Source organism: Nycticebus coucang, chromosome 20 (assembly GCF_027406575.1).
Source record: "Nycticebus coucang isolate mNycCou1 chromosome 20, mNycCou1.pri, whole genome shotgun sequence".
NCBI classification, from domain to species: domain Eukaryota; kingdom Metazoa; phylum Chordata; class Mammalia; order Primates; family Lorisidae; genus Nycticebus; species Nycticebus coucang.
In genome coordinates this window covers 52,486,771-52,512,428 of record NC_069799.1, presented here as the reverse complement: position 1 = coordinate 52,512,428, position 25,658 = coordinate 52,486,771, and the positions used below count along the sequence as shown (strand labels likewise).

Genomic DNA, 25,658 nt, shown 5'->3' with positions numbered 1-25,658 from the left:
AACTTTATTTAATTTTTATTAATTTAAACTTTAATTTTAATTTAAATAGCCAAACATGGCTATTAGCACAGTTCCAGCCTTTCTAGAGAATAATCTGTCAAATGTAGGTGGACCTTACAAATACATTCACTTGTGCCCCTTTAATTTGACTTAGCAGAGGTTCTCCTGAAGAAATAATTACAGATGTTACATGAAAACTTAGCTATAAAGAGGCAGTATTTTATTTACTTCACTTTTTTGAAGTGATGTTTCTCTTCTTTTACTCATTTTAACTAAAAAATAAAACCTTCACATAATATAAAATTCAAATAGTACAAGAGGGAATACAGTAAAAAAAGTCTCCCACACAGGCTGGGTTCCAGTCTTCTTCCTCAGAGGCAATAAGGAGTTGGGGGGTCAGTGTGAGTGTGGGAGTGTATCAGGGCTCAGAGGTACAGTGAGTCAAGCCCATACTAACATACTAGGAGGTCTAATAATTAAGTTCACAGATTCATCCCAGAAAAAGTGCTACCTCATTGCTGAATATCACTCTGGTCACCTTTGAAGTCCTCCCCTTGGGAAGCTGTGCATTGATGCCAGTGCCTACTCCACCCTTCAAAGCAATTTTGAAACTCTTTTTCCGAAACAACTATCAGAGCTGTCGTATGGCACACAAAAACACACAACAATAATGAACTCTACTCAGCAGGACACCACCCACCACACATCAACAGGACTACTGCGTATCAGTGAGACCCTGATATGCCAAGGTTATGAGATTTCCTTTTTTTTTTTGGAGACAGAGCCTCAGTCTTTTGCCCAGGCTAATGCCAAGGCATCGACTTAACTCACAGCAACCTCAGATTCTTGGGTTCAAGTGATGCTCCTGCCTCAGCCTCCTGAGTACCTGGGACTACGGGTATCTACCACAATAGCCATATTAATTTTTCTATTTTCAGTAGAGATGGGGTCTTGCTGTAGCTCAGGCTGGTCTTAAACTACTGAGCTCAAGCAGTTCTCCCACCTCAGCCTCCCAGAGTGTTAGGATTACAGGTGTGAGCCCCTGTGCCTGGCCCAAGGTTATGAAATCCTACGAAGTTGTTTGTACAGTGCTGCCAACCTAAGGGCGTGGTGGCAAATTTGGAACTTAATTGTCAGGCCTATGATGACAGCTCTGATGTACATTACAGAAAAAAGAATTCCAAAATTGCTGTGAAGGGTAGACTAGGCACCAGCACTGGTGCACAGCTGCCCCAGGGAAGTACTTCAAAGATGACCACAGTGATATTTAGCAGTGAGGGAGTAGTCCTTTTTCTAGGACAAGTTCTTAAACTTAATCGTCAGACCCTGTATATAGGTGTATTTGCCTCCTCTTTTCTTATGCTAGTGGCAGCACACTCTCTGGGAATGATTCTGTATTCACCTAGATTCACACTGCTTTCAATGGCTGTGTAATAATCCACTGAATATGTCATGACTTATTTAAATATCTCTGGTCCCAGACTTACGCTATTTCCAAAAGGCAGCATTCCATACTCACGATCACCATAGTTTTTGGATTTTGCATCCCATTAATAAAGCATTTTTTAATATATAACTAATATATGCATATTTGCTTATTCATGAACTATACCCAGATACTACTCTATTATTTAATTATAAACACATATGAAAAAGAAAACAAAGATGAAAATAATCAAAAAATATCAAATGAATTACACCTGTGGCTCAAAGGAGTAGGGCGCTGACTCCATATGCCAGAGGTGGTGGGTTCAAACCCAGCCCTGGCCAAAAAAAAAAAACCAAACGAATTACATTTCTATGAAAATATTAACATCAGAAATAATGAAATTGAAAAATTATTGAATTTTTGATTATTGGATAAAATACTAAATTTAAGGGCTATCTCCAAATTCAGTTTATCTTGGCCATTTTTTTTTTTTTGAGACAGAGTCTCATTCTGTTGCCCAGGCTAGAGTACCTTAGCCTAGCTCTTAGCTCACAGCAACTTCAAACTCCTGGGCTCATGTGATTCTCCTGCCTCAGCCTCCCCAGTAGCGGGAATACAGGCATGCACCATCAAACCTGGTTAGTTTTTTTTTTTTTTTTTCTTTTGAGCAGAGTCTCAAGCTGTCGCCCTTGGTAGAATGCCATGGTGTCACAGCTCACAACAACCTCGAATGCTTAGGCTTAAGCGATTCTCTTGCCTCAGCCTCCCAAGTAGCTGGGAATACAGGTGCCCGCCACAACGCCCGGCTATTTTTCTGTTGCAATTGTCATTGTTGTTTTAGCAGGTGTGGGCTGGGTTCGAATCTGCCAGGCTCAGTGTATATGGCTGGTGCCCTACCCACTGAGCTACGGGCACTGCCACACCTGGCTAATTTTTAAATTTTTTATAGAGACAGGGTCTTGCTCTGTTGCCCAGGCTGGCTTGGTTTTAAACTATCCTCAAGTGATCCTCCTGTGTCAGCCTTCCAAAGTGCCAGGATTATAGGAGTAAGCTACCATGCCCGGTTAATGATGTATCAATTTTTAAGTTCCTTGTTGTAGGGTGTTCCTTTATTCCCTCTAAAAAAATCACCAGGAGTGTTGATCACTATGTAAGCTTCAGGTTCCACTTCACCCAGATCCATTGGTTTGTTGGTGCCAGTAATTCAACCACTTTTACAGACGTGATCAATAGAGGTCACTGGGAAAAACTGCCACATCCTTGTATATAAAGAAGTTATCATAAGGTGGTGCCTGTGGCTCAGTGGGTAGGGTGCCAGCCCCATATACCAAGGGTGGTGGGTTCGAACCCGGCCCCGGCCAAACTGCAACAGAAAAACAGCCTGGCATTGTGGTGGGCGCCTATAGTCCCAGCTACTCGGGAGGCTGAGGCAAGAGAATCACCTAAGCCCAGTTGCTATGAGCTGTGATGCCACAGCACTCTACTGAGGGCAATAAAGTGTCTTAAAAAAAAAAAAAGAAAAGAAAAGAAATTATCATAAAGAAGAATTTATTTGGAAGAAACCACTATAGACTAATGGGGTAAAGTGGGTGTTAACTCACCTGGGGAGCAGGTCACTGACTCCTTCAGTTGCTTGGCTTTCATTGTCACCTGTTTCAAAATATAAAAGCAAAAACCTTACTTTCCATGTGCCTATTATAGGTTGAGTACCCTATTTCCTGTAAGGTCTATGTGAATGGGCAGAGGTCATTGAATCTTAGGCCTGAAAGATCCCTAGTCATTCGCACAATCCATTAATTTTACCAACAAGGAAACTGAGGCCCAAAGAGATTAAAGGGCTTGCTCCAAAAGACTCAGAACAAGAGACTCAGATCCCCTGAGTACTTCTAGTTCAAGACAGTTCCATTACATTGATACTAGGTTGCCTTTTAAAATAAATAGTTTCAAACAGGCCATTTATTTCAAAGTAAGAATTTCCAGAAATTGAGCATTTTTCTTCATAGCAGTAGACACTGGATTAGTAAACTCTTCTAATACTAGAAAGTCAATAGTAAATGAAAGATTCTCTAAGATACTTTATCCGCACATATCATTGGAATTTATTGGACAGGATTCTGGGATTAGGAATCTATTTGGTTATAAGAAAATATACTAATATATATGTAGTATATTAGTCCTTCATATAAAAGGGAAAATGTGTATGAAAGCCTATGTCATGACTTTGAGGTATCAGACAGTTATATATGTGCCTTGGGTTATGGAAATCTGAACATGAGGGAAATCTTCAAGAAGAAAGTCACATTGGCTCGGTGCCTATAGCTCAAGTGGCTAGAGCGCCAGCCACATACACCAGAGCTGGCGGGTTTGAATCCAGCCCCAGCCCGCCAAAGAACAATGACAACTACAACCAAAAAATAGCCAGGTATTGTGACGAGCAACTGTAGTCCTAGCTACTTGGGAGGCTGAGGCAACAGAATTGCTTAAGCCCCAAGAGTTGGAGGTTGCTGTGAGCTGTGACGCTACGGCACTCTACCAAGGGTGACACAGTGAGACTCTTGTCTGAAAAAAAAAAGAAAGAAAGTCAAATTTCAGAGCATCTTGAAGAATTCTGGAGTCTGGACAGACATATTTAAGGAGAAATTTTATGGAAAAAGGAAAGCTGTCTCAGACAATGGTAGGCAGAAGTACAGGGCAGAACTATCTGCGGGAGCCTTAGCTGTTTAGTTCTGCTGAAATGAAGGATACATCCTGGAAAGAGAATAAAACCAGATTATAGGTTTTCTTGCATGTCAGGCAGAGAATTGAACACTTTGTTTTATTGTCCATGAAGAGCCATCAAAGGTATTTGATCAGAGCTCTGGCTTGGGGATATTATTCTAAAGGAACTATTAATAAGTAATTTAGGAACCTGTTAGAAGGCTGTTATGTTATCTGTGTCAGGTGAGAATGCAGGACTGATACAGGTGGTGGAGGTCTGAGAGAGAAGGGAGCAGGTGGGTGGATGATGTGAAGAACTTGGCAGCAGGTTGGGGAGGCAGAAAAAAGTCCAGAAATTGAGTCCTAGGTTTAAGCCTCAGGGACTGGGACAATGGTGCTGTTTAGAAAAGGAGGGAAAGGATAGAAGTTTTAAGAGAGAATTTGATGAATTTAGTTTGAGTTTGTTTCGTCTGTATAGTAGACCACCGTATTTAATGGTGGTTAAAGAGGAAAGCAATGTAGTATAGCAGACCAAGCCCTTGCCTATTTCTTCATCTATAAAATGAGAGATTTGGCTTCAAAAAGTGATCATTATAGTGATTGAGAACAAAGACTTTACAGCCCTGCTTACTGGATCCAGCTTTTTACTAACCTTTTAACCTTTTACATATTATTTATTCTCTCTGAGCCTCAGACTCTATAGAATGGGGATAATGTTGATACACTTGCCTAACATGGCTGCGGTGAGGAGTACGCATACACACGCACACACACACGTTTTTAGAGATGTGTACGATGCCTGGTACCTGCTATGCTGATTGTTACACAGATGAAGTACTGTTCAGATCTGAGGGTCCGTTGTTAATGTGGTCAATTTCTGTGAGACTGGCATTCCAAAGTAGAGATCATGGCCAGAGACATACGTTAAACGTTTCTAAGGTATTGCTGAGTAGATGGGATGAGATACCAAGGTAGAATATGGGAAGGACAAGATGTTGAGAAACAGTTACATTAAGGAATAAGAGCCAGAAAAATATAGGAGGAACATTGTCCTCATATAGTGGAGGAACATTCCAAGAAAGAGAAAAGAGAACTAGGAGAGAACTAGGAGATACTCTCATGAAAGCCAAGTGGATTAGAAGAGATAAGATAAAGGGAAGATTTATCTGTTGCCCCAGGCTAGAGTGCCATGGCGTCAGCCTAACTCACAGCAACCTCAAGTGACACTCTTTCCTTAGCCTCCTGAGTAGCTGGGACTATAGGTACCTGCCATGACACCCAGCTAATTTTTCTATTTTTTGTAGAGACAGGGTCTCATTCTTTTTCAGGCTGTTCTCAAACTCCTGAGTTCAAGGGATCCTCCCACCTCAGCCTCCTGGAGGACAAGGTTTACAGGATTGAGCCAGCACTCAATCTTCCAGGGCCTGGAAGATCATCTTTTAGATAAGAGACGACTTGAGCCACGTTTGAAAGTCTATAGTTTGTATCTGATGGACAGGGGGAAGTTGAAGCAAAAGCAAAGGAAATTAATTAATGGAGCGTAGTTCTGTGAGAATTCAAGTGGTAGATTTTGCTTCAAGAGGAAAGACAATAATTTCTTTAAATTAGGATAAAAGAAGGATTTATCTTTAATTTTTTCTTTTAATTTGCACCATATGTGATGGTGCAATCAGATTTTCAAGTTGGGAAATTTGGAAGTCGTCAGAGCTCATAGTGGATAACTTCAATTTGTTTACATTATAGGAAGCAAGATCATCTATAGAGAGAAAAGAAACCGAGAAATGAAATTAAAGAGTGTTTCCAAACAATATTTAAGTGTTTTCTCTAATTCTGCCTTTTGTGTGAATGGAAAGCAAATCAGCTCTTTTGTATCATGCTAAGCGCTTATTTCAAACTTAAAACATCCCTCAGATGCTATAGGTATTAGTATTGTCCACATATTACAGGCAGTAATACACTGAGATGGAGAAGGGCCGAAAATTGCTCTTATCTTTCTTAGCTGAGAACCTAGAGGGGAAACCCAGATTGAATACCCACATCTGCGTAACTCTGACTTGTCATGATCATGCTTTCTGAGGTTTTACTTTCAAATTCCATGAGCAGTGAAATGTTGATTCAAGAATATATACATGGATTAATAGAGTAGAAAAGTATAGAAAAATAACCCACACATACAGTGTAACATAACTTTAAGAAAGTTGATTATTTCATTTTATTTTATTTTATGTTATGTTATTAGGACAGAGTCTCACTTTGTCACCCTCCGTAGAGTATGGTGGCGTCACAGCTCACAGCAACCTCAAACTCCTGGGCTCAAGTGATTCTCTTGCCTCGGCCTCCCAAGTAGCTGGGACCACAGGCGCCCACCACAACACCTGGCTATATTTTTGCTGCAGTGCCACTGTTGTTTAGCTGGCCTAGGCGGGGTTCGAACCTGCCAGCCTCTGTGCTTGTGGTCAGCGCCCTTAACCACTGAGGTACGGGCACGGAGCCAGAAAGTTGATATTTTAAATAAATGGAGAAAGGATGGTTTCCTAAATGCATTGGGGTAATTAACTATTTGAAAAAATTAGTGGGCGGCACCTGTGGCTCAGTCGGTAAGGTGCCGGCCCCATATACCGAGGGTGGCGGGTTCAAACCCAGCCCCGGCTGAACTGCAACCAAAAAATAGCTGGGCGTTGTGGCGGGCGCCAATAGTCCCAGCTACTCGGGAGGCTGAGGCAGGAGAATCGCTTAAGCCCAGGAATTGGAGGTTGCTGTGAGCTGTGTTGCCATGGCACGCTCTATCTAGGGTGATAGCTTAAGACTCTGCATCAAAAAAAAAAAAAAAAAGAATAGCCCAGTGTTGTGGCGGGTGCCTACAGTCTCAGTACTTGGGAGGTTGAGGCAAAAGGATCACCTAAGCCCAAGAGTTTGAGGTTGCTGTGAGCTGTGACGCCACAGCACTCTACTGAGGGCAATGAGGGCAACATATTGAGACTCTGTCTGAAAAAAAAAATAATATATATATATGGGATAAAAAGAAATTACTAATTTTTTCGTTTTTTTTTTTTTTTTGTAGAGACAGAGTCTTACTTTATGGCCCTCGGTAGAGTGCCGTGGCGTCACACAGCTCACAGCAACCTCCAACTCCTGGGCTTAAGCGATTCTCCTGCCTCAGCCTCCCGAGTAGCTGGGACTATTGGCGCCCGCCACAACGCCCAGCTATTTTTTGGTTGCAGTTCAGCCGGGGCTGGGTTTGAACCCGCCACCCTCGGTATATGGGGCCGGCACCTTACCGACTGAGCCACAGGTGCCGCCCACTAATTTTTTCAAATAGTTAATTACCCCAATGCATTTAGGAAACCATCCTTTCTCCATTTATTTAAAATATCAACTTTCTGGCTCCGTGCCCGTACCTCAGTGGTTAAGGGCGCTGACCACAAGCACAGAGGCTGGCAGGTTCGAACCCCGCCTAGGCCAGCTAAACAACAGTGGCACTGCAGCAAAAATATAGCCAGGTGTTGTGGTGGGCGCCTGTGGTCCCAGCTACTTGGGAGGCCGAGGCAAGAGAATCACTTGAGCCCAGGAGTTTGAGGTTGCTGTGAGCTGTGACGCCACCATACTCTACGGAGGGTGACAAAGTGAGACTCTGTCCTAATAACATAACATAAAATAAAATAAAATGAAATAATCAACTTTCTTAAAGTTATGTTACACTGTATGTGTGGGTTATTTTTCTATACTTTTCTACTCTATTAATCCATGTATATATTCTTGAATCAACATTTCACTGCTCATGGAATTTGAAAGTAAAACCTCAGAAAGCATGATCATGACAAGTCAGAGTTACGCAGATGTGGGTATTCAATCTGGGTTTCCCCTCTAGGTTCTCAGCTAAGAAAGATAAGAGCAATTTTCGGCCCTTCTCCATCTCAGTGTATTACTGCCTGTAATATGTGGACAATACTAATACCTATAGCATCTGAGGGATGTTTTAAGTTTGAAATAAGCGCTTAGCATGATACAAAAGAGCTGATTTGCTTTCCATTCACACAAAAGGCAGAATTAGAGAAAACACTTAAATATTGTTTGGAAACACTCTTTAATTTCATTTCTCGGTTTCTTTTCTCTCTATAGATGATCTTGCTTCCTATAATGTAAACAAATTGAAGTTATCCACTATGAGCTCTGACGACTTCCAAATTTCCCAACTTGAAAATCTGATTGCACCATCACATATGGTGCAAATTAAAAGAAAAAATTAAAGATAAATCCTTCTTTTATCCTAATTTAAAGAAATTATTGTCTTTCCTCTTGAAGCAAAATCTACCACTTGAATTCTCACAGAACTACGCTCCATTAATTAATTTCCTTTGCTTTTGCTTCAACTTCCCCCTGTCCATCAGATACAAACTATAGACTTTCAAACGTGGCTCAAGTCGTCTCTTATCTAAAAGATGATCTTCCAGGCCCTGGAAGATTGAGTGCTGGCTCAATCCTGTAAACCTTGTCCTCCAGGAGGCTGAGGTGGGAGGATCCCTTGAACTCAGGAGTTTGAGAACAGCCTGAAAAAGAATGAGACCCTGTCTCTACAAAAAATAGAAAAATTAGCTGGGTGTCATGGCAGGTACCTATAGTCCCAGCTACTCAGGAGGCTAAGGAAAGAGTGTCACTTGAGGTTGCTGTGAGTTAGGCTGACGCCATGGCACTCTAGCCTGGGGCAACAGATAAATCTTCCCTTTATCTTATCTCTTCTAATCCACTTGGCTTTCATGAGAGTATCTCCTAGTTCTCTCCTAGTTCTCTTTTCTCTTTCTTGGAATGTTCCTCCACTATATGAGGACAATGTTCCTCCTATATTTTTCTGGCTCTTATTCCTTAATGTAACTGTTTCTCAACATCTTGTCCTTCCCATATTCTACCTTGGTATCTCATCCCATCTACTCAGCAATACCTTAGAAACGTTTAACGTATGTCTCTGGCCATGATCTCTACTTTGGAATGCCAGTCTCACAGAAATTGACCACATTAACAACGGACCCTCAGATCTGAACAGTACTTCATCTGTGTAACAATCAGCATAGCAGGTACCAGGCATCGTACACATCTCTAAAAACGTGTGTGTGTGCGTGTGTATGCGTACTCCTCACCGCAGCCATGTTAGGCAAGTGTATCAACATTATCCCCATTCTATAGAGTCTGAGGCTCAGAGAGAATAAATAATATGTAAAAGGTTAAAAGGTTAGTAAAAAGCTGGATCCAGTAAGCAGGGCTGTAAAGTCTTTGTTCTCAATCACTATAATGATCACTTTTTGAAGCCAAATCTCTCATTTTATAGATGAAGAAATAGGCAAGGGCTTGGTCTGCTATACTACATTGCTTTCCTCTTTAACCACCATTAAATACGGTGGTCTACTATACAGACGAAACAAACTCAAACTAAATTCATCAAATTCTCTCTTAAAACTTCTATCCTTTCCCTCCTTTTCTAAACAGCACCATTGTCCCAGTCCCTGAGGCTTAAACCTAGGACTCAATTTCTGGACTTTTTTCTGCCTCCCCAACCTGCTGCCAAGTTCTTCACATCATCCACCCACCTGCTCCCTTCTCTCTCAGACCTCCACCACCTGTATCAGTCCTGCATTCTCACCTGACACAGATAACATAACAGCCTTCTAACAGGTTCCTAAATTACTTATTAATAGTTCCTTTAGAATAATATCCCCAAGCCAGAGCTCTGATCAAATACCTTTGATGGCTCTTCATGGACAATAAAACAAAGTGTTCAATTCTCTGCCTGACATGCAAGAAAACCTATAATCTGGTTTTATTCTCTTTCCAGGATGTATCCTTCATTTCAGCAGAACTAAACAGCTAAGGCTCCCGCAGATAGTTCTGCCCTGTACTTCTGCCTACCATTGTCTGAGACAGCTTTCCTTTTTCCATAAAATTTCTCCTTAAATATGTCTGTCCAGACTCCAGAATTCTTCAAGATGCTCTGAAATTTGACTTTCTTTCTTTTTTTTTTCAGACAAGAGTCTCACTGTGTCACCCTTGGTAGAGTGCCGTAGCGTCACAGCTCACAGCAACCTCCAACTCTTGGGGCTTAAGCAATTCTGTTGCCTCAGCCTCCCAAGTAGCTAGGACTACAGTTGCTCGTCACAATACCTGGCTATTTTTTGGTTGTAGTTGTCATTGTTCTTTGGCGGGCTGGGGCTGGATTCAAACCCGCCAGCTCTGGTGTATGTGGCTGGCGCTCTAGCCACTTGAGCTATAGGCACCGAGCCAATGTGACTTTCTTCTTGAAGATTTCCCTCATGTTCAGATTTCCATAACCCAAGGCACATATATAACTGTCTGATACCTCAAAGTCATGACATAGGCTTTCATACACATTTTCCCTTTTATATGAAGGACTAATATACTACATATATATTAGTATATTTTCTTATAACCAAATAGATTCCTAATCCCAGAATCCTGTCCAATAAATTCCAATGATATGTGCGGATAAAGTATCTTAGAGAATCTTTCATTTACTATTGACTTTCTAGTATTAGAAGAGTTTACTAATCCAGTGTCTACTGCTATGTTGTCAAAAACCAAGCTTCCTGTTTTTATAGTCACTGACTTGGTTTGAGAATACATGGTAGAGAATTATGAATACAGCACGTATTACAATTTGGCCTATCTACCGCACATAATCTGAGACCTTCGGATCATCAGCATCAAACAAAGGAAATGATGCAATGCCACTACTGGCATCTTGGAGCCATATCTTTTTTTCTCTCATTTAAAAGGCAACTTAGAACTTACAATATGTTCATTAGATAGAAGCAAAGCACAGCCAGTTCCAATTCTGTGTGGTCCAGCATTTAGCGTTGTAGCCTCTGTGCCAAGTCCATGTCTCCTGATGTCATAAGATTGGCTTTACAAAAAATATTAAGTAGAAGTAATTCTTTTTTTTTTTTTTTTTTGTGGTTTTTGGCCGGGGCTGGGTTTGAACCTGCCACCTCCAGCATATGGGACCGGCGCCCTACTCCTTGAGCCACAGGCACCGCCCAGTAGAAGTAATTCTTAAGAATTACTCATTAGTTTTCATCTCAGGAGGAGGCATGCACATGGCAGGTTATGGCAGAATATTTTGTGGGGCAGTGTCTCTAAGTAAGAGAGCCTGCTACTTCAGGAAACCGAAGTCACCCTTCAGTGAGGACAGTCATCACCAAATCGACTTCTCTCCTCCAGAGCTGGATGACTCCAATAAAAGGGGCACTGATTTATTGTTAAAATGTTTAATGCTACTCTCTTCACAGCACATAATGAATTTTTCAGTTACTCAAAACTCGTCTGCTTTCACATCACATGTATGTTTGTGATAAGCTACATTTAGGACTTCTAGTGTCTTCTTGGCAGAAGACATGTATTCCTACCTAGGTCTCACACAGACGAGGCCTCTCTTCTTCTTCAGGTTCTGAGCAACTAATAACATGGGCCACCAGCTTGTGTAGGCTTTTGTATAACACCGTATCCACATGTGTATTAATAGTAACATGGTTATGGAATTGTTTCACTATGTTCTGATTCTATGTAGAAAACACTTTATAACTCTTCTTAATGCTCAAATTTATCTTCAAAATTGTCATGAAATGGCAGTGCCTGTGGCTCAGAGGGTAGGGCGCCGGCCCCATATACTGAGGGTGGCGGGTTTGAACCCGGCCCCGACCAAACTGCAACAAAAAAGTAGCCGGGCGTTGTGGTGGGCGCCTGTAGTCCCAGCTACTCGGAGGCTGAGGCAAGGAATTGGAGGTTGCTGTGAGCTGTGATGCCACAGCACTCTACCAAAGGCGATAAAGTGAGACTCTGTCTCTAAAAAAAAAAAAAAATTCTCATGAAATAGTGACCCTATAATCTTGTCTAGGACTTATGAATTAGGGTAGAATGAATGAAAAAAACCAAACATAGGTTTCATTCCCTCTAGTAAAAATACTGATGAAAGTAACAAAATGTAACTGGCAAAACGAAAATTGTAATACACAGTATAGAGGTAGGATCAATTCATAGTTACATATTTCTGTCCAATGTAAAGAATTTTTGAATTTGCTGAGGTCTATAAAATGTATGTTCATATTCCTGGCATCCTCAGAGACGCAGTAATCCAGAAAATAAATGCTGAATACTCTAATAACCTTATATCATGTTTTTCAATTCTGGCTGTTAATAATATTTTTGGTATTACTCTAATAACAAAAATTGTGTAAATCATTAGCTGTATTTACTTTTGGCTAACTTTCCATTTGAATTTATCAGTCATTACAACTGAGAACTACTGCAGCTTTCAAATACAAAGTACGTTCTGTTACCTGAACATTACATAAACCACATAAAAAAATGTTTCCAACTGGTGGAAAGTAATGCTGTTCATTCTTATTATTTCTCAAATATCTTTCAACTTTTCCCTGGATTCTGTTTAGACAGAAAATTATTAAGAAATAATAACTGTAGGGCGGTGCCTGTGGCTCAAAGTAGGGCGCTGGCCCCATATGCTGGAGGTGGCAGGTTTAAACCCAGCCCCGGCCAAAAACTGCAAAAAAAACTGTATTCATCTTAACCATTAAAAAATGAGGCCTTCCATAAGCTGACTGATTACCTCCATAAGTAATGTGGAAAGCCATTTATTGGGAGAAAATGATTCTGCCAACAGACAACTGTGCAGATACGGTTAGTCCATCAGTGAACACTGTAACATTCCAACATACACACTTATTCACCCATCTTCCTTTCTTTTTAAAGGTTTTCCAAAATTTTTAGGACAAGAAAGCAATTTGAAATTGCATTAATACTTATTAGAATCATTGGTTCTAACAAGTTTAAACAAGTCTTATTTCTAAATCGATATTTATTAAAGCAGGGAAATAAGCCAGACAGGCTTTTGTACTGACACTTTGAGACTTTGGCCTCAGCTCTTGAGAAGGTGGCTAATTCTATACTACTTTAGATGAGTTATTGCCAATTGCTGCTCTCTATGTGAATTTAGTCAAAATTCAAACTTTGTACTTCGCTTTCCCCAATGTGTGTCCAATGTCGCTGCCAGTGATAACCTGTCACTCTACCGATTATAGGGCTGAAAAGAATCCAGGCTATGCAGGCATCTCATTCTTTCCTCTCTGCTATTCTGTTTGCTCCTCTTCAAGCTGGGTCTTTCGTAAAACACAACTGAACTGGACAAAGGAGGATATTCTCTGGTCAAAAGCCTCCACGTACTTGTTACTTCTTGGCTAGAACATTCAAAATTAGCTCTCAAGGCCCTTGGACAGGCGAAAACAGGCAGTCAAGAATATGAGTACATTCTGGACACGGCTCTAAAATTCCTCTGAAAAATAAAACTGTCTTGTTGAAGGGACAGTCTGGCAAGTGTTTCAAGTAGACAGTGAATGTTTCTGCTGCCTTCCTGGGCCCAGGTGTCAGCTGCCACCTGGACTTCAGAGGAAGGGGAAGACTACTCAGTAGAACAGATGAAAGAATGTGGCTCACAGCAACTTCAAACTATTGAGCTCAAGAGATCCTCTTGTCTCAGCCTCCCACACAGCTGGGACTACAGTGCCCACCACAACACCCAGCTATTGTTTTTAGAGCCAAGGTCTCCTTCTTGCTCAAGCAACCCCTCGCCTCTGCCTCACAGAGTGCTGTGATTGTAGGTATGAGCCACCACGCCCAGCTAATACTATTTACTCTCGACACAAGTACTATGCTATGATTCCATTTCTTGTACTACCTCAAGGACGATGTTCTCAGTATCAAATTCTTTTGCTCCATCACTGTACTTTTTAGTATACTTAACTTTGGATATGCCTTTTTGTATGTGGCTTTCTGTTTTTTTTTTTTTAATCATGGAGTCCCCAGTTGTCTTTTTTTGTTTATATGTGTATTTTCATGTTCTCAGCCATACTATCTCTGAAGCCTCCATCCCTCCCAGGGTCCCTATCACACAGTTCTTATTTTCCTACTTCAACTTGGACTCACTGTTCTCCTAACATGCTAACAGCCTTGGAGTGCTGTAATTTTTGCTTATTTGTCCATATGTTGCCCACTTTTTTGATTTATTTCTCTTGTTGCTAGAGTGCAACCTCAGGAAAATTTCTAAGAAAGGGTAGCACTAGTTCTCATCCCAGGTATCTACCATAATACGGTCTAGTCTAGATTCAGAATCATTTTTCCTTTAGAACTGTGAAGGCACTGTCCCTTTGTCTCCCATCCCAGGCTCTGGTATTGCTGAGTGATCTGACATCATTTCAATTTGCCAAATTTGGAAATGTTGTCTCTGTATACATAGGTCTTCTCAGTGTTCATAAATTTTCCCAGTATCTTTTCCATTTACAGTAAAACCTCAATAAGGTGAGCACCCAAGGAACTGTAACAAACTGGTCAATGTAAGAAATGAAGCCTACCGTACTGGTACATACATGTGGTGCATGTGCAGTCTATGAAAATTAGGTCAACTTAAGAAGATGGTCAGGGTAGGGAGGTGGTCAGCTATGGAGTCTGCTGTATTTACGTGACTTGGGTTTTTTTTTTTTTGAGACAGAGTCTCACTTTGTCCCCCTTGCTAGAGTGCCATGGTGTCAAACTTAAGAGATCCTCTTGCCTCAGCTTTCCCAGTAGCTCTTACTCAGGCTGGTCTTGAACTCTTGAGTTCAAGCAATCTGCCTGCCTTGGACTCCCAGAGTGCTAGGATTACAGTTTACTTGACTTCGAAAGGCTCTTACAAAGTAGTCTTGGGTGACCCTACATTATACAAAACTTTATTGTATTATTTAATGAGCACTGATCTTTCTTGTCTCTGTTTTCTCTGTCTCTCACACTAAAATTCCTTCTAATCAGATCTAGACTTTTTGGACTGATTCCCTGTGCTGCTTATCTTTCCCATAATATCTTAAAATTACGTGTCTTTTTATTCTGCTCTCTTAGAGATTTTCCCAATGATAATTTTCTTTGCTTCATTTATTTGGATACTTATTTTTGTTCTGATTCTTTTTTCATGACACCCTATCCTTGCTTTATGAATTCAGTATTTCCTTGATGATTCTAAATGCTAGAAGGCTGGCATAACAAACTAATTTTGAAGGCCGAAATGAACTCACACTAGAAGGCTGCTATAGCCTACCAATTAATTAATCAATTAATAAAACACCAAAAAATTCTATAATATTCTCATTTAGGCATGAAAATGAAAGAATCCTAAATAAATTATTAACAAATAGTATTATTAAAGGAATAATTTTATATGAGCAATTAGAGTTCATCTTAAATATGCAAAGAAAGAACCTTGATAATATAGTCATCCTTATGAGGTCATATGCAAAAATTATACGATCATTTCAAAGGTTTTAAAAAACCATTGTTAAAATTTTGCATCTATTCCTGAAAACAAGTGTAATAAACTGGAATTAAAAAACTCAAATTGAAGAAAGCTAAATAGAAAATTATATTGCATTTCAATGACTAGTATTAAAATTAATGGCTGAATATTAGGTTTCCTTATTAAAACAGAGAGCAAAGAAAAAAAGTCCACACTAATCACTATAATATAACATTTCTTTGAAATTGCTAGCTAATGCAAACATATAAGGTTAACGAAATAAGATGTAAAGAAGATGGCAGGCTTGGCGCCTATAGCTAAGGGTGCCAGCCACATACACCAGAGCTGGCGGGTTTGAATCCAGCCTGGCCTGTCAAACAATATTGATAACTCCAACCAAAAAAAAAAAAGCCGAATGTTGTGGCAGGCTGCTATAGTTCCAGCTACTTGGGAGGCTGAGGCAAGAGAATTATTTAACCCTAAGAGTTTGAGGTTGCTGTGAGCTATGATGCCATAGCACTCTACTGATGGCGACAGAGTGAGACCCTGCCTCAAAAAAAAAGAAAAGAAAATGGCAAAGTATTATTTGTAAAAGTTACAACTGAACTACCTTAAAATCTTAATGAATTAACAAAAACTCTATTAAAAAGCAGACCAATAGGCTCAGTGCTTATAGCACAGTGGTTGCGGTGCCGGCCACATGCACGGAGGCTGGCAGGTTCGAACCTAGCCTGGGCCAGCTAAACAACGACAACTGTAACAAAAAAATAGCAGGGCGTTGTGGCGGGCACCTGTAGTCCCAGCTACTTGGGAGGCTGAGGCAAGACAATTGCTTAAGCCCAAGAGTTTGAGGTGGCTGTGAGCTGTGACGCCATGGCACTCTACCGAGGGTGACACAGTGAGACTCTGTCTCAAAAAAAAAAAAAAACAAACAAAAAAATCAGACCAATAGTTAAAGAGGTAAGTTATAACACTTTCCACTTGATGGACAATAGTGAAATAACGGTCAGTGTTTAAAAGAATATGAGGAAATGACTTGTCTTATATATTACCAGTGGGATTGTCTATTATTATAACCTCTCTGCAGTCCAATTTTGAACCTATCAAACATTCACATTCTTGAACCAGGCAGCTTCTACTTCTAGGAATACAAGAATACAAGCTAAGAATACAAGCTCTACTTCTAGGAATACAAGAAAACAGTAAAAACAAAAAAGCATGACAATCTTAAAAGGAAGCAATTTAAATGTCATTCAGTAGGATATTGCTTAATTATACCCTGGCAACTCTTCAGAAAAATGATGTGGATCTTTTTTACTATCATGAAAAGATGCTCATGTTCCATAACAAAGTGAAAAAAACTGGAAACAGATTAATACTGTTAAAATTATACCTATTCCTATGTCTATATAGAAAGAATAAAGTCTAGATATAGAATGATATAAAACAAAATGTTTATAGAGATCATTTTTATTATCATTTTATATGAGTATATTTTTTAAAGTTTCTTTTCTCTATCAATATAGAGCTTTATCAAATGTCTAATGATAAAAGTCTCTAACAAATTTAAAGTGTTTTTCATACACACAGCAATAAAGCAGAATTAGTTAGTGGTAAAAACATACTGGGTAAGGAATCGAAGTATCTGGTCTTGTTCCAGTCCAGTTCTACTAATAGTTGTGTCACCTTTAACAAATATCTTAGGATCAATAATAAAATGATAAAAAATGATGGCTGCCTATCTTCCTTACAGTGTTGTTGTGAAGATCGAATAAAATAATATTTAAATGTTTTGAAAAGTGTAAAAAACTACAAAAATTATGATGGAGTAATCAATATTATCATTAAAGCAGTTAAAAATAAAAAGGCTGGTTTGATCTCTTAGCTGCTTTATGCAATGTTATTCTCCTATGATGAAATATAGTTTATAATCATGCCATATGTATGATTCTGCTCAATGCTGAGACAGAAATGGTGACAAGGGCTATAACTCTATAAACCTCTGGCCTAGAAATCCTATAATAGCTAGCAAAATTATAAGCAGCCCAATGGAAAGATTAAGTAATTACATCCTACTACCTCAAAATAACAACCGCTATCTCTCTCTTTCAAACAGGCAATCTAGTTGCCTGAAATCCTTTTTTTTTTTTTTTTTTCATTCTATCACCCTGGGTAGAGTGCCATGGTGTCATGGCTCACAGCAACCTCAAACTCTTGGGCTCAAGTGATCCTCTTGTCTCAGCCTCCCGAGTACCTAGGACTATAGGTGCCCACCATAATGACCAGCTAGTTTTTCTATTTTTAGTAGAGACAGGGTCTTGCTCTTGCCAGGGCTAGTCTTGACCTCCTGAGTTCAGATGATCCACCCACCTCAACCTCCCTGAGTGCTATGATTACAGATGTGAGCTACTGCACCCAGCCTGCCTGAAATTCTTTTTTTTTTTTTGTAGAGACAGAGTCTCACTTTATGGCCCTCGGTAGAGTGCCGTGGCATCACACAGCTCACAGCAACCTCCAACTCCTGGGCTTAAGCGATTCTCCTGCCTCAGCCTCCCGAGTAGCTGGGACTACAGGCGCCCGCCACAACGCCTGGCTATTTTTTGGTTGCAGTTCAGCCGGGGCCAGGTTTGAACCCACCACCCTCGGTATATGGGGCTGGTGCCTTACCGACTAAGCCACAGGCGCCGCCCCTGCCTGAAATTCTTAACACCAGTCATTCATAACCTTGGGATAAGAACTTGAAGACTACTTTTAAAATACAAGTAAGTGTGTGTATCTATGATATTTGCCAATACAATAAATTATCATCTATTAATAAGATTAAAATTGGTTATTAGATAAGCTAGTAACTCATCTAGCAAGGAGAATGGGATAACGCACCCATTCTGTTCTAAAATTTAAATGTCTTTAAAGGTTGTAAGGTTGAGAAGGTGAGGGAAGAAGGGTCAGGAGTATGCATTAGGCTCAAACCAAGGGGACTGCTAGAGCAGGAAGCTGGTAAGGGGCTCCAAAAGGACAATCCTTGTCATCTTTACAATTTTGTGTATGGCTAGTTGTACTGTAAACATAATAACAGTATACATATTTACCAAAATAATACCTGCTTATTTCACTGATAAATGATAAAGCTTATTTATTTTTTTTTTTTGTAGAGACAGGGTCTCACTTTATGGCCCTCGGTAGAGTGCCGTGGCCTCACACAGCTCACAGCAACCTCCAACTCCTGTGCTTAAGCGATTCTCTTGCCTCAGCCTCCCGAGTAGCTGGGACTACAGGCGTCCGCCACAACGCCCGGCTATTTTTTGGTTGCAGTTTGGCCGGGGCCGGGTTTGAACCCGCCACCCTCGGTATATGGGGCCGGTGCCTTACCGACTGAGCCACAGGCGCCGCCCGATAAAGCTTATTTTTGATTGAAGAATCCATTTATGGGTTCCTGAAACAACCACCATAAGAAGATATAAATCCCTCAATAGGTATCTTCTTACCAGTTGAAGCTATAATAAATAAAATTTGGGGATTTATCATCTTTACTCTCTTCTTCACTTGCATAATGGGCTGCTTATCTAAGTACACACCTCTCAACTTCACACTATGGCACTGAGCTAATTAAAAAGTGTATTTAAATCTAGCCACCTATCTTTTGTTTTGCTGCCTACCTAGGTCTTTTCCAAGTAGGCAGAAAATCTCCAACCAGCCTGTTATCACAACCAGAATGCAAGAGATTAGTGACCACAGAGAAAAGCGGAGTCAGTTTACATCTTTTTTAGGCAAGAGAATAGTATTACTTCACAAGCAAGAAATTTGAGGCTCCCTGACCTTAATTTAGAAAACCTGCAGTTAATAATCACATTAAAGTTGGTTTCACATGCCAGACAGTTTTTGTTTCCTCTGTTGTTTTTACAATTTGAGTGTCCTTTGCGGTTACCAAAATTACTTGCTGGAAGGCATATACAATATCAACAGTTAAAATATTTAATCCATAATAACGTAAGTATTATAGTGTAGGTCTATCTAAGTTAAAATGTACTGGGCATCAGTTTTTTTAGAAGCTAAAAACATTGCTTGAATTCATTCAGAGTTAAATTTGGCAGTCTAAATCTGGTAATTATGACAACTAATATACTTAATTCCTTTTTTTTTTTTTTTTTGCAGTTTTGACCGGGGCTGGGCTTGAACCCACTAACCCCAGTATATGGGGTCAGCACCCTACTCCTTGAGCCATAGGCCCATAGGCACTGCCCTAAATTCCTTTCTTAATGAAGGAACAAAATACATTTTTCCCCGTAATCTGCCAACCGAAAAAGAGACTCATATAAGTCCCACCACTAGCCCTCACCTCACTCCCCCAAAGGTCAATTGTTTCTTGAAGGAAAGAGAACTAAGCCTGAAGCTACAAACTTCACAAGGAAACCGGGTCAAACTACAGCTGTTAGGAGCAAGGGTGGACTGGTCCAGTGATCAGGTCAGTATGCAGAGGTTGTGATGACACCCAAATGAACCTGACTTCTTTTTCATAATCAAATACTTAATGAAAACAAATCTAATTAGCACCATAAGCCAAAAAGAAGTACAAGTGATCTTTTAAAGTGTGGCTAACTTTCACTTAACATCCTACTAAAGGAACTGTACTAGCTGAACCCATCCCTTTCAGCTGCTTTGATGTGACTCACAAGTCATCATGGTGTGTCAGTCACTAAATGAGTTAGCTGAGTCATCAGACACCTGTTCCCTTTTTCTGTTCTGTGCATGTGTTACTGAAATGAAATGTATGGTCCAGGTATAGAGATGATGCTCACAGAATGAAAACGCAATGAGTCTACACTGATGTAGAAGTTACAATTGCTTTTTTTTTCTTTTTTTTTTGGTGCCACAAAAGTTTAGGTAAATAAATAGATTTATTTTCAAGGTACTTTTGGTATTAGGAAAACAGAGCTAATACATGGCAAAAAAAAAACAAAACAAAACAAAACAAAAAACCCTCAAAAAGTTAGATTTGCCACTTTCATGATAAAAGGAAAAATTGTATCTTACAGACAGGGAATCAGTCTCCATTGGATTAAGTCTAAGGGGAAACAATTGAAACATTTGGAATGGATTTGCAAAGTTCAAAAAGAAGTCTTTGTACCAAGACTAGTCCTGTATGTTAAGTATATCATAGATGTACAAGGCTCTGTTGGTTGTGTCATTTGTATTAAAGTGTGGCTAACTTTCACTTAACATCCTACTAAAGGAACTGTACTAGCTGAACCCATCCCATCCTTGCCTAATTGTATTGGCTAGAACTTCCAGCACTATGTTGAATAGTAAAGGTGACAGAGGACAACCTTGTCTGGTTCCAGTTCTAAGAGGAAAAGCTTTCAGTTTTACTCCATTCAGTAAAATATTGACTGTGGGTTTGTCATAGACAGCTTCAATCAGTTTTAGAAATGTGCCACCTATGCCTATACGCTTCAGTGTTCTAATTAGAAAAGGATGCTGGATTTTATCAAATGCTTTTTCTGCATCTATTGAGAGGATCATGTGATCTTTATTTAGCATTTTTTTATGTTTTTGTTTTTTTGTTTTGTTTTGACTCTGTCTCACTGTACCTCCCTCGGTAGAGTGCTGTGGCCTCACACAGCTCACAGCAACCTCTAACTCTTGCGCTTACATGATTCTCTTGCCTCAGCCTCCCGAGCAGCTGGGACTACAGGCGCGCGCCACAACGCCCGGCTATTTTTTTGTTGCAGTTTGGCCAGGGCTGGGTTTGAACCCGCCACCCTCGGCATATGGGGCCAGCGCCCAACTCGCTGAGCCATAGGCGCCTATTTAGCATTTTTTAAACTTTCATCTCTCTCTTCTTAAAAATATATATAGAAATTTAACCAGATTTTATAACAAGTGTACAATATTGCTTTATTCATTTTCCTATCTGCCTTTAGCATTAACTAGAGAACCTCAAAGAAATATTATTTAGCAAGTTAAAGGTGGGTCGGTGCCTGTGACTCAGTGGTTAGGGCGCCTGCCATATATACCAGGGCTGGTAGGTTCGAACCCGGCTTGGGCCTGCTAAACAACGACAACTACAAAAACAACAAAAATAGCTGAGCATTGTGTTGGGTACCTGTAGTTCCAGCTACTTGGGAGGCTGAGGCAAGAGAATCTCGAACCCAAGAGTTTGAGGTTGCTTTGAGCTTTGATGCCATGGCACTCTACTGAGGGTGACATAGTGAGACTCTGTCTCAAAAAAATATATATATATAAAAGGTGGCACTGTTGGCTCAGTGCCCATAGCATAGTGGTAACGGCGCCAGCCACATACACCAAAGGTGGTGGGTTAGAACCTGGCCTGCGCCAGCTAAAACAACTGCTACAAAAAAAACAGCGGGGCATTGTGGCGGGCGCCTGTAGTCCCAGCTACTTGGGAGGCTGAGGCAAGAGAATTGCTTAAGCTCAAGAGTTTGAGGTTGCTAAGAGCTGTGACACCAAAGGCACTCTACCCAGGGTGACAGCTGAGACTCTGTCTAAAAAAAAAAAAAAAGTCCAAAGTCTGAGATTTTTGAGTGCCAACAATGCCAGATTAAGGATGTTGGAACTGGTAATAATTTTTTTATAAATATTTCTAAATTAAAAAGTGGAAGTTTATTATAGAAAGAAACTTATGACATTTATGACAAGTCTCTACTTGTGGTAGCTGTTTTTAGTAACCATTTTGCAGGTTTTATTTAGTCATTACCAAAAATGACCTCAAGATATGCTAACAGAATTGAAGGAGAAATTTAAGTCTTTGCTCAGTAATAACCCCTGAAGTATTTTTAGATATACAGGATTTATTTAAAGTAAATCAATAAAAAATTATTTACTATCCTTTAGAAAAACATCAATTTAATAACTGATAAAAATAAGGAATTTTCTCAATTTTAATTAAAGTTACTGAGTACATGTCAGGCACTGTGCTAGGTGCCTGCTAGATTTTCTGCTCTATGGCTCAGCGCCAGTAGGGCTCCAGCCACATACATGGGAGCTGGTGGGTTTGAATCCAGCCCAGGCCTGCCAAACAACAATGACAACTACAACCAAAAAATAGGTGGGCGTTGTGGCAGGCACCTGTTTTCTGAGCTATTTGGCAGGCTGAGGCAAGAGAATTGCTTAAGCCCAAGAGTTCGAGGTTGCTGTGAGCTGTGATGCCACAGCACTCTACTGAGCGTGACACAGTGAGACTTTGTCTCACGGGGAAGAAAAAGGTTTTCTGCTCTTAATTTCCTCAGTAAAAGCACTCACAGTATTGAGTTCAAACCTTTCCAGGTAAACACTTTGTCTTTCAAGGGTTAGATATGGCCATTTACTGCCCCCCCCAACACACATATGGAGTTTCTTCTGGTTAAACAATTTGTCAAAATGGGTGGTGGGTATCATCCTTGAAACAAAAAGGCGAACACAGTTACATTATGAGACTATCACTCATTTAATTAATCCAAACTACCTATCTAAATACCAAAAGCAATCTGTACTTCAAAGTTAAAAAGATCCAGCTGAGATAATACAACTCCAATTCTTACCAATTTGGGAACTAATTTTTCCACAGTTCAAGGGGTCATTATAAACACAAAAAACTGGCATTGTTTTTGTATGATTAGGTTACAGTATTTTAAGTTTCTAAACACTGGAATTCCTCACCCAGCTGTTAATTGTGGACCTGGGGAATAGCTCACATCTGCTTCTCGCTTATTTCATTAATGGTTTACTTCCAGGTCCTAAAAGGATTGTACCCCCTTCTCCAAAGATAACGTCTGACCCACGTATGTCTGCCTTCTACACAGTTAGCTTGTTCTGGTTTGTCAGTCTGCATACAATGCAAATCTCAGTGAACTCACATCTGTCACCGATCGACCCAATTCGTGGGCAATCTTTTCCCATCGACCTGGGGTCCCTCCTGGGAACTTAACCATACTTCTTGTCAGTTGGCTGAGGTCCTCCTCTGTCCACTCAGGTGCCTGGAAAACATTTAAAAAAATTTAAGAAGGTAATTGAAAAAATGCTTGCTAAAACATTTAACAAGCTTGTGAAACAAATTAGGGGCAATATGCTTTCTGCATCAAACAATACTAAAATGTATCTAATAGTTTAAAAAAAAGGTTTGAGTTCTGATTTAGTATTAGAACACAAAGCTTCAACAGCCTTTTAAATATTCCTATGTATATCAACTAAGAAAGCACTAATATTGCAAAACCTGGCTTTTGAAGACATGAAAAAAAGACCACTCCATTTTGCACTAACATGAGAAACCATTCTGAAAGTCTATGAAATGCTTTCTTCCTATGAAATGCAATGCTGCTCACAAATGCCTCAAGTACTACTGAAGGTCTTGAAGTTTTTCTTTTTAAATTATACTTTAAAGAAAGCAAAAAAAAAAAAAATCCTGGAAGTATAAGTATACAGCTCTATAATCAGTAACTCAGACAATATCTTTTTTGTTCATCCTACATAACAATATTTAACTTTTCAAATGCTAGTATTTTATAAAATTTGGGAAGAGAAATAAAATTAGAAATGTTTGTGACCAAGACCATAAGCCATCATGTGGACATTAAGTAGCAATTTCATTTTTCGGGAGAGGTAAATAGCTTCTAAAAGTTGACCAAATTATTGAGGTGAATAATCAAACCTTTAAAGATTATAAAACCACACAAGCAAAATTTCTAAGCACAAATTTTACTCAGCACTACTAGTGATCAAATATAAAAAAGAAATTATTATCAAACAACAAATAACCATGTTACAATTATTTTACATTACATTTTAGAACTAAACTGTCCCCCACCAGAGGGAGTAAACGAGTCTGGTATTAAACAATACTCTAGGATCAGCAGAGAAATTGAGGAAGCCTATCTTATTTTCCTTTAATTAAGAAGAAAGAATGAAAGAAAAAGAAAGAGAGAGAGAAAGAAGGAAATCTTTGAAACAAATACCTTTTCTAATCACCATTTCCGATAATGAACAGGCACACATCAGGCAGTTTGCATTACAGAACCATCAGCACAGAACAACAGTCAGAGGTGAGTGACCCCAGGGACTATCTCCACAGCTACAGCAAAGCTTCTCCCTGACACTAATCCTCCCTGTCATTCTCCCACTGTGCTCCAACCACACTGACATCCGCCTGCCTCACTGCAAGCTTAACGGGGCCCTTCCTGACTTTTTACTGTCTCCCCCAATCAATGGTTCAAGCGTGCTCTTTTCACCATGTCCAAATGGCAGCTTCACTCATAATCAAAGTGCACTGCCCCTGTTAAAGGGCTTTCCGAAAGGCTCTCCCATTTGCATTCATTTGCAAAGCAAACTACTTTTATTCACTTTGTTCTGCTATCAAGAATGTTCCGTGAAGCAGATAAATTGGCATAAATACAACCTGCCACTTAAGAGTCAGTAAATAATAGCCAATAGTAGGGAGGATTTTATCAATCATTCTATTTTGTATCCACTAAGAGCTGAAAGCCTCAAACATATTCATCAGTACAGCCCCTACAATACATGCATAAATTCACTTATATAAAAAGGTAGCCCACAGTGGGTCTGGTCGGAATTTCTTTGATATTTAATGAATATCAGAAATCTAATTCTCCATATCGGATAATTTTAAAATGTACACGGACTTTTTTTTCTTTCTGCTTCTTTATTTTTACTTTAGGGGAAAACGCATTATTCAAATACTATTTAGAGGAACATAATTGGATTTTCAAGGAAATCATAGCTTTACTGCTAAAAGCTGAAGCTTTAGTAAGTATGCCAATTGGTTTCAGAAAAGCAAAAGAGTTAAGTTTTAAGTAGAATTTAAATATTAACTTTCAGTACAGAATCATACCATGAAGAACATTAAGTTGAAATTGCATAAAGATATACATTAATACTTTCAAACCATATAGTATATCAGTGCAATTTCACATGAAATCATCTACTTTATGCATTCATTTTAAACATTTCTGCAGTAAACAAAATTGTCAAAAATATAATCACTGCTTCACAGTGTAAATTAATTCTTTAATATTATTTCTATTTCTAACAGATTGGCTTTCCAATTATGCTGCATATATGAACACTGGGCTTTAACAACCAATCTGATTTTAATTCCTTGTTAATGACGGGTCTAAAAGTGTAGTATGCCACTTTTTTCTAGAACAGTAAATTTTTAAATAAAATATGGATTGATATCCTGAA

General features: G+C 39.6%; 1 protein-coding gene across 1 annotated transcript in view; it reads right to left on the bottom strand.

Moving 5' to 3' along the window:
- Positions 1 to 25,658, bottom strand: part of DNAJC1 (DnaJ heat shock protein family (Hsp40) member C1) — a 197,743-nt gene that overhangs the window by 3,137 nt on the left and 168,948 nt on the right. Inside the window, exons 9-10 of the mRNA XM_053572108.1 lie at positions 23,318 to 23,437; positions 3,031 to 3,079 (exon numbers count right to left, since the gene is read on the bottom strand). Of these exons, the coding sequence (XP_053428083.1) occupies positions 3,031 to 3,079; positions 23,318 to 23,437 (169 nt within the window). The remainder of the gene's footprint in view (positions 1 to 3,030; positions 3,080 to 23,317; positions 23,438 to 25,658) is intronic.